The 8,006-nt window shown below is 38.0% G+C and overlaps 3 protein-coding genes across 4 annotated transcripts in view; 2 read left to right on the top strand and 1 right to left on the bottom strand.

Annotated features, from left to right (window-relative positions):
- The window catches only part of LOC104734892 (DDT domain-containing protein DDB_G0282237-like), a gene marked incomplete in the record, with an annotated part of 7,121 nt that extends 4,947 nt beyond the window's left edge, over positions 1 to 2,174 (top strand). Inside the window, 5 exon segments of the mRNA XM_019234713.1 lie at positions 364 to 824; positions 910 to 1,117; positions 1,229 to 1,390; positions 1,480 to 1,568; positions 1,744 to 2,174. Of these exon segments, the coding sequence (XP_019090258.1) occupies positions 364 to 824; positions 910 to 1,117; positions 1,229 to 1,390; positions 1,480 to 1,568; positions 1,744 to 1,894 (1,071 nt within the window).
- LOC104734894 (DEAD-box ATP-dependent RNA helicase 25) lies at positions 2,502 to 7,680 on the bottom strand. Of its 2 annotated transcripts, XM_019234714.1 has the most exons (11): positions 7,421 to 7,680; positions 7,119 to 7,225; positions 6,822 to 6,877; positions 6,426 to 6,650; positions 5,826 to 6,032; positions 5,665 to 5,751; positions 5,482 to 5,577; positions 5,191 to 5,406; positions 4,912 to 5,094; positions 4,414 to 4,700; positions 2,502 to 2,660 (listed from the first exon to the last, which is right to left on the bottom strand). In XM_019234714.1, the coding sequence occupies exons 1-10, from the start codon at positions 7,678 to 7,680 to the stop codon at positions 4,428 to 4,430; spliced, it is 1,710 nt and encodes a 569-aa protein (XP_019090259.1). In that variant the 3' UTR covers positions 2,502 to 2,660; positions 4,414 to 4,427. The 2 variants fall into 2 exon arrangements, with proteins under 2 accessions (XP_019090259.1, XP_010452875.1); XM_010454573.2 differs by lacking the exon at positions 2,502 to 2,660 and having other exon boundaries at positions 4,251 to 4,700.
- On the top strand, positions 2,713 to 3,959 carry LOC104734893 (DDT domain-containing protein DDB_G0282237-like). Its single transcript, XM_010454572.1, has 4 exons — positions 2,713 to 2,870; positions 2,982 to 3,143; positions 3,233 to 3,321; positions 3,497 to 3,959. The coding sequence occupies exons 2-4, from the start codon at positions 3,003 to 3,005 to the stop codon at positions 3,645 to 3,647; spliced, it is 381 nt and encodes a 126-aa protein (XP_010452874.1). The 5' UTR covers positions 2,713 to 2,870; positions 2,982 to 3,002; the 3' UTR covers positions 3,648 to 3,959.

Genomic DNA, 8,006 nt, shown 5'->3' with positions numbered 1-8,006 from the left:
TGATTTGCAGCTCTACACTACAAAAGAGGACGAAGGACATTGCTCACAACATAGAAATGGAAGAAGCAGTGGTTAGGAGATCTACCCGTGTCAGAGCTCCACTTCATGAAAATCCAGCTAGTGCCTTCTTGAGATATGTTAACAAGTGGAAAGAGGACTAAACACGTAGCAGAATTCAATTCTGTATAGGAAAAGCTTGCAGTTGCAGCCATANAAAGGTCAGATCTTCGTCTCATGGAAATCATCCTTAATTAACAAAATTGACCACACAGTTATATGCTATTCGCATTCAACATTAAGTCGCCAATCTTGTGATTTTTAGTTTTCCTTGTGTTTGATGGCCTGCTTGTTGCTTTATTTCAGATAACATTGATCACATGGGGAGAGTATCTTTGTGATTTCTTGGAATCAGTCGACGCTTCTGATTTGTGCATTGACCTTGGAACGATTAGGCGGGGACATTATGGTCTTTTGGACCCAATTGTAAAATTGAAAATCTTAAGAGAAATAGTGAACTATATAACTGTAACAAGTATGTTCAAGGGGGAAATAGATGAGCTTGTTGAACAGCGGCATGCCCTTGGAGCTGCTAGAAGAGAAGAAGCGTTGACAGAGGCCCGACAGAAAAGAGAGGAGAAAGAACGGTCCAAAACTGGCGAGGAATCTAATGGAGTTTTAGACAATAGTAGGTTGGAGATAAAGAAAAATAGCCCACAAGTAACAGAAAGTAGTGAAGACAGCGAAAAGAAAGAGAGCACTGCAGGGGGAAGCAAGATGGAGAATGGGTTTGTTTCTTCAGAAAATTTTGAAAAATCAGAGAAAAGGTATGGCTTATATCATATTTACTCATTAGCAGAACATTTGGTCTTCAGATCACTTGGGAGCTCATTTTTCTCATGGTAGTAACAGGCTTATGGGGAATGTCTATCTGAGAAAGCACAAAAGGCAGATGACGGGTATTAAAATCGAACCAAAGGAGGAGGAGAAGGGGGAGGAAGATGAGGATGGAGCAGAGGAGGAAGAGGAGGAGAAAGGATTTTCAGTGAAGAAGCAGGAGGCAAAATCGGCAAGTGAAGATGAGAAAGGAGCTTCGGAAAGGAGGGGGCCCGAACAGAGGGTAGAGTCCTTCCCCTCATAATTATTTTTGATATGTGGTTGTTTTCATATATGCACGTGTGGGCTTTTTTGTTTATGCACATCAAGTGTGAACTTTTAATTTTACATGCAGAGGCAATATTATGAACGAGAGATGGAGAAAATAGTCATACGTACAAACCCCTTAGGTAAAGATCGGGATTACAACAGGTACTGGTGGTTCCGAAGCAATGGTAGGATATTTGTTGAGGATTCTGATTCCAAAGAATGGGGCTATTATACCTCCAAGGAAGAGGTATCATCAATCCACATGGTTCATTTCCTTGTTTGATCATTTGATTGTATAGATCTTGTTCAATTTTGTGTATGTTTCTTGATATCCAGCTCGATGCATTGATGGGTACGCTAAACCGTAAAGGAGAGAGGGAACTGTCGTTACATATACAGCTAGAGAAATTCTATGACAGAATATGGTCAGTTATAGCTTCCCACTTCTCTTTTGCATAATCTGCATTATTTATTATTCAGGTCACTTGTTCTATCCTCACTTTGATGCACATGTAGAAGAGTAACACCACATTTATCAAAGTCTCCTTGTTTATGTGTCATGGCTTTAAAACCTGGCGATGACTTGTGTGTGATTTGCAGCTCTACACTACAAAAGAGGACGAAGGACATTGCTCACAACATAGAAATGGAAGAAGCAGTGGTTAGGAGATCTACCCGTGTCAGAGCTCCACTTCATGAAAATCCAGCTAGTGCCTTCTTGAGATATGTTAACAAGTGGAAAGAGGACTAAACACGTAGCAGAATTCAATTCTGTATAGGAAAAGCTTGCAGTTGCAGCCATAGCCAAACTTACCATTTTCATCTTGCCTTCTCTTTTTTTTTTTTTTTTGGCTCAGTTTAGGGTTTAGTAGAGCTTTACAATTTACAACAAAAAGGCATAGCCTTATGGTGGTATGGTGAAAGGCAAAGCTTGAGTAGAAAGATGGTGTTGGGTTTTGTTTTTTACTGTTACCATTCATCATCACCTTCTTTTCAGTACTCTTTGAATCTGAGGTTCCATTATTTCTTTTTTTGCCGGGGAAAATAGAAGTTTTTATTACGATTTCTAAAATGCTTCTATATTTTGGTTAGTCGCTATGCTTCTAAGCTTTCTTACTGAAGAATTGGATCAATTAGGCCAAACTTTAAGGATTGAAGTTCGATTACTTTGTCACTTGTATCTCTTTGATTGATGTTAAGATTTTAAGGATTGAGGTTCGATAACTTCGATGGCATAGGTACATTAGGTAGTTCAACATTTGACTTTACAGAATTTAAAAGTAAGCTCTCATATTCAAATATAGGTGATCGAAAGAAACTAATTCGAAAATACAATGAATCATAAATCCAAAATTGCTTAGCTGTAACAAAGAACATGACAATATAATTTTCTTACAAAAAATACCTTCATAAGAAGGTAACTTTTATAGATTTTGTATATTTAGAAAATCAAAGTGTTACATGTATAACAAGAGAGAATACCTTCAAAAGCAATAAAGTTTGAAAACAAAACATACCATTAGGAAAAAATCTAGCGGGAACGAAAATTTCTATTTGTTTTCNCGGGTATTAAAATCGAACCAAAGGAGGAGGAGAAGGGGGAGGAAGATGAGGATGGAGCAGAGGAGGAAGAGGAGGAGAAAGGATTTTCAGTGAAGAAGCAGGAGGCAAAATCGGCAAGTGAAGATGAGAAAGGAGCTTCGGAAAGGAGGGGGCCCGAACAGAGGGTAGAGTCCTTCCCCTCATAATTATTTTTGATATGTGGTTGTTTTCATATATGCACGTGTGGGCTTTTTTGTTTATGCACATCAAGTGTGAACTTTTAATTTTACATGCAGAGGCAATATTATGAACGAGAGATGGAGAAAATAGTCATACGTACAAACCCCTTAGGTAAAGATCGGGATTACAACAGGTACTGGTGGTTCCGAAGCAATGGTAGGATATTTGTTGAGGATTCTGATTCCAAAGAATGGGGATATTATACCTCCAAGGAAGAGGTATCATCAATCCACATGGTTCATTTCCTTGTTTGATCATTTGATTGTATAGATCTTGTTCAATTTTGTGTATGTTTCTTGATATCCAGCTCGATGCATTGATGGGTACGCTAAACCGTAAAGGAGAGAGGGAACTGTCGTTACATATACAGCTAGAGAAATTCTATGACAGAATATGGTCAGTTATAGCTTCCCACTTCTCTTTTGCATAATCTGCATTATTTATTATTCAGGTCACTTGTTCTATCCTCACTTTGATGCACATGTAGAAGAGTAACACCACATTTATCAAAGTCTCCTTGTTTATGTGTCATGGCTTTAAAACCTGGCGATGACTTGTGTGTGATTTGCAGCTCTACACTACAAAAGAGGACGAAGGACATTGCTCACAACATAGAAATGGAAGAAGCAGTGGTTAGGAGATCTACCCGTGTCAGAGCTCCACTTCATGAAAATCCAGCTAGTGCCTTCTTGAGATATGTTAACAAGTGGAAAGAGGACTAAACACGTAGCAGAATTCAATTCTGTATAGGAAAAGCTTGCAGTTGCAGCCATAGCCAAACTTACCATTTTCATCTTGCCTTCTCTGTTTTTTTTTTTTTTGGCTCAGTTTAGGGTTTAGTAGAGCTTTACAATTTACAACAAAAAGGCATAGCCTTATGGTGGTATGGTGAAAGGCAAAGCTTGAGTAGAAAGATGGTGTTGGGTTTTGTTTTTTACTGTTACCATTCATCATCACCTTCTTTTCAGTACTCTTTGAATCTGAGGTTCCATTATTTCTTTTTTTGCCGGGGAAAATAGAAGTTTTTATTACGATTTCTAAAATGCTTCTATATTTTGGTTAGTCGCTATGCTTCTAAGCTTTCTTACTGAAGAATTGGATCAATTAGGCCAAACTTTAAGGATTGAAGTTCGATTACTTTGTCACTTGTATCTCTTTGATTGATGTTAAGATTTTAAGGATTGAGGTTCGATAACTTCGATGGCATAGGTACATTAGGTAGTTCAACATTTGACTTTACAGAATTTAAAAGTAAGCTCTCATATTCAAATATAGGTGATCGAAAGAAACTAATTCGAAAATACAATGAATCATAAATCCAAAATTGCTTAGCTGTAACAAAGAACATGACAATATAATTTTCTTACAAAAAATACCTTCATAAGAAGGTAACTTTTATAGATTTTGTATATTTAGAAAATCAAAGTGTTACATGTATAACAAGAGAGAATACCTTCAAAAGCAATAAAGTTTGAAAACAAAACATACCATTAGGAAAAAATCTAGCGGGAACGAAAATTTCTATTTGTTTTCTTCTTGTCAAAACCAGGAGCGACTCTTATACCAGGAACGTTTTTGAGACCCATCTTGCCAAGAACATTTATAGGGATAGCTGGAGGGGTGCTAAGTCCCATACTGCGGCTAAACTCATTAGCTAACTCCACCAGTCTGGTCGTGTCACTTGCAATCTTCTTCTGTGATTTGTAGTAACCCAACCACGCCTGATATGCTGCCTCCTTGTTCGTCATTTCCACTTGGCTAAGCCCTTTCTGCACCTGATTTTTAACATGTGTTCTCACATTCATCAATGCTCACTCGAGTTACATACTCTTAAAAAATATATTTTAAACATTGGGAACTTGCATCCCAATATAGTTTAGTATAGTAGTCTGGTTGTTATGGGTTGCTACTTGCTAGCAAGTTAATTTTGAGAAAGGCTTGCAAGTTTAGTAGAGTCAAATTCATATAGTATTTGAAAAAGCTTACCTTTTTCACAGCTTCATGGTCTATTGGCGGTAAAGAAGTCTTTGTGATGGGCAAGTCTTTCACAGAAGATAAAAAGTACTCTTCCCACGGTGCCAACAATAGTATACCTTCTCCTTCCTTCCCTTTCCGCCCAGTTCTGCCAAGTCTATGTATATATTGTTCTCTGTCTGATGGCAATCCCATCTGCAAAAGCAACATATACACAACGACTTCAGTAAAAAACGACTAACTTTGTAGCAACTGTTCGACTCTATAATGGAAAACTACTATATGGTTTACCTGTACGACTAGTGACACATCAGGGTAATCAACACCACGAGCAGATACATCGGATGTTACAAGGATAATACTCTTGGACTTGCGGAACTCATCAGAAACTCTGGTTCTGTAACTCTGCGGTTTTCTAGAATGGATCTCTCTGACGTTCAGGCATAGCTTACCAAGCAGATCAGCCATCAATCTTGTGACCATAGCAGTTGTACAGAAAATGATAATCTGCAACAGCAAAGAGATTGTGTTAATCCAGACATACAGTGGTGATTCACAATGGCATTGGAGGAAGAATATTACCTTATAGCCCACATTTTCTGTGATGTGTTCTTTCAGAAGACCATATAGAAGCGAGAAATGTCTATCCAATGATGCAATCATGTACATTTGTGTGACCTGGGAGATAAAACAGACATGAGAAACCAATAACATTCAATCATAAGGCCATTCGTTCACCTGAACTTAAAAAAAGCAATCTTTTACCTTTTGATGCGTCTCCCCTGCCCCCTCTTGAACACAGTTGACGAACTCATGATCCGGTTTCAGAGCAACATGGCATATTTGACGGACCTTAATACCAAAACAACACGATTCAAGATTCCAACCCAAAAGTGAGAGTCGTTGTGCAAGAAACTGACACTTACCTCTTCAGGTACTGTGGCGGAAAATAAAAATGTCTGTCTCTGCTTCGGAACAGCAGCTATTATCCTCTCAATATCCCTTCGGAAACCCATGTCCAAGAGATGATCAGCTTCATCAAGCACAAGGACTTTCACACCCATCAACCTTGTTGCAAATCCGGACGTGTTGTCGATGTGGTCTTTGAGCCTTCCGGGTGTAGCCACGAGAATCTGAGATTGTGCAAATATGTTATTATTTAAAAATATACAGAGACAAAGATCATCATCTCCGCAGCTACTCTGACTACAGGGAAGAGAAAAAATGCAAAAAAATGTAAATGCATAAGAGGCTAAATCAAGGAACATATCCTATGATTAGAAACAATCCTAACTTGTTTAGCGAAATACATTCTTTTTTGAATATATCTTTCTTAATTTATATTCTTAGCCATTTAAATAATGAGTTCATATTGTTTTAGTGAAGAACAACCAAATCAGTTTGAAGAAAAAATAAATGCAACTCTAATGGTCAGATAACAAGTTTCATTTTAGAAGTACAGCTCAATGGAAATGCAAGATTTTGTTCAGAAATAAGTTTACATAAATACAGATTGAAAATTTTACCTGGCATGGACTCTTTTGCATACGTCTTTGCTCTGTAGGAAGCTTTGTGCCTCCAATCACAACTTGAACACCAATAGATGGGTGATACTTCAGCAAGATGTTTGCTTCTGCAGCAGCTTGACAAGCAAGTTCCCGAGTAGGGCATACCACAAGCACAATAATTGGGGGATGCCTATTATCCCGGCTTGCAGGAGGAGATTTGATAACAGCTTCGATTGATGGAAGCTTCAATGTAAACATCAACATTAAGAACAAATCCCACTGAAGGCNTGCATCCCAATATAGTTTAGTATAGTAGTCTGGTTGTTATGGGTTGCTACTTGCTAGCAAGTTAATTTTGAGAAAGGCTTGCAAGTTTNCTTAAACGCATGAACTCAAGAGTGTAGAATGCCTCACCAAAAATGCAACAGTTTTCCCAGTGCCTGTTTTGGCCTTGGCTAGGACATCTTTACCTGGAAAACCAAGGAGTTAAAAAGAAAACATATTAGCGGAACAATAAACAATCAGCCAAGCTTCAAAAATGTTAAGTCTGACAAAATATGAGCCATCCGGAAGAAAGATACAAAAGCTTCTGAATTTCTTTCAAGCTTGTGAGACATCTTCCACTAGAAATCGTCCATATAGTTCTCAATCATGCGTATGTTATCTTTTCACCTTATAAGCAACTCCAACAAGAATGAAAGAAAAGTTCACCTTTGAGAATGAGAGGAAGAGTAGCCTCCTGTACAACAGTCATTGTCTTAAATCCAGCATCCGCAATTGCTTTTAGTGATAATGGTGACAGAGGGAACTGATCAAATCTGTAAAAACCATTTAAGCATCAAAAGTATTCTCAATCAAACAGCAACGAATATGGTCAGAGCAGTTCTAAAGCAAAATCTCCTCACTTGCATAACACAAAAAGAGACTAAATTGTACCCTCTATAAAAATGCAGTTTCTACTAAGAGAGTTCACATAGTTCATAAGATAATCTTTAGTTAAACAAATAATGTACCTTGTCTTAGACAAATAAGAATCTGAAGTTTTAGCAATTTGAGCCACCTCCACAGGCTTAGTAGAAGCTGCTGCTTTCTTGATAAGAGGCTCATCAACATCATCAGATTGGGCTTCTCTTCCCCTCTTTGGACCTCTATTGTTGTTCTTGTCCTTGACTAGTTTTACCGACTCATCTTCCCGGTCACTCGTGAGCTTTTTCAAATGTTTAGCGCGAAGCTCCCGTCTCTTCTTACCGGATTTGGGTCCATCGGAATTCATGGAAACGAGAGGACCCAGAAAAGATGGAAGAGAAAGATGAAGACTGTAAGGCTCTCTCAACTACCAAGTTCCCGCCGTCGGTAAATTTAGGGTTTAAAAGGTTTTGTAGGAAGAAACTCAAATTTAGGGCTTAAGGGGTACTCAAGAGAATAGAGTGGCCCAAAATATCTCTGAACAAAATTTAAAACGGCACGTGGTTTGCTCTCATTGCTTTGAAATGTCTTTTTATATCAGAAACACCTTTTTATTAAATGAAATTAGTTTAAATTTTTCAAGATCTTCACAACTTTCCAAAAAGTCATTTGCCTAAACTTGGTGAAATTTGT

The sequence above is a fragment of the Camelina sativa genome, chromosome 13, assembly GCF_000633955.1.
Source record: "Camelina sativa cultivar DH55 chromosome 13, Cs, whole genome shotgun sequence".
Taxonomy (NCBI): Eukaryota; Viridiplantae; Streptophyta; class Magnoliopsida; order Brassicales; family Brassicaceae; genus Camelina; species Camelina sativa.
Note: the sequence above shows the minus strand (reverse complement) of the source record. Positions and strands in the feature narration are given on the sequence as shown.

Bases quoted from the DNA above. Each gene is read 5' to 3' on its own strand.
- LOC104734893 (XM_010454572.1), top strand. From the start codon at position 3,003: ATGGAGAAAATAGTCATACGTACAAACCCCTTAGGTAAAGATCGGGAT. The intron at 3,144-3,232 runs GTATCATCAATC...CTTGATATCCAG, and splicing joins ATTATACCTCCAAGGAAGAG to CTCGATGCATTGATGGGTAC. The intron at 3,322-3,496 runs GTCAGTTATAGC...TGTGATTTGCAG, and splicing joins AAATTCTATGACAGAATATG to CTCTACACTACAAAAGAGGA.
- LOC104734894 (XM_019234714.1), bottom strand. From the start codon at position 7,680: ATGAATTCCGATGGACCCAAATCCGGTAAGAAGAGACGGGAGCTTCGC. The intron at 6,651-6,821 runs GTGAGGCATTCT...TTTACATTGAAG, and splicing joins GGAAAACTGTTGCATTTTTG to CTTCCATCAATCGAAGCTGT. The intron at 5,407-5,481 runs GTAATATTCTTC...TTGCTGTTGCAG, and splicing joins CAGAAAATGTGGGCTATAAG to ATTATCATTTTCTGTACAAC.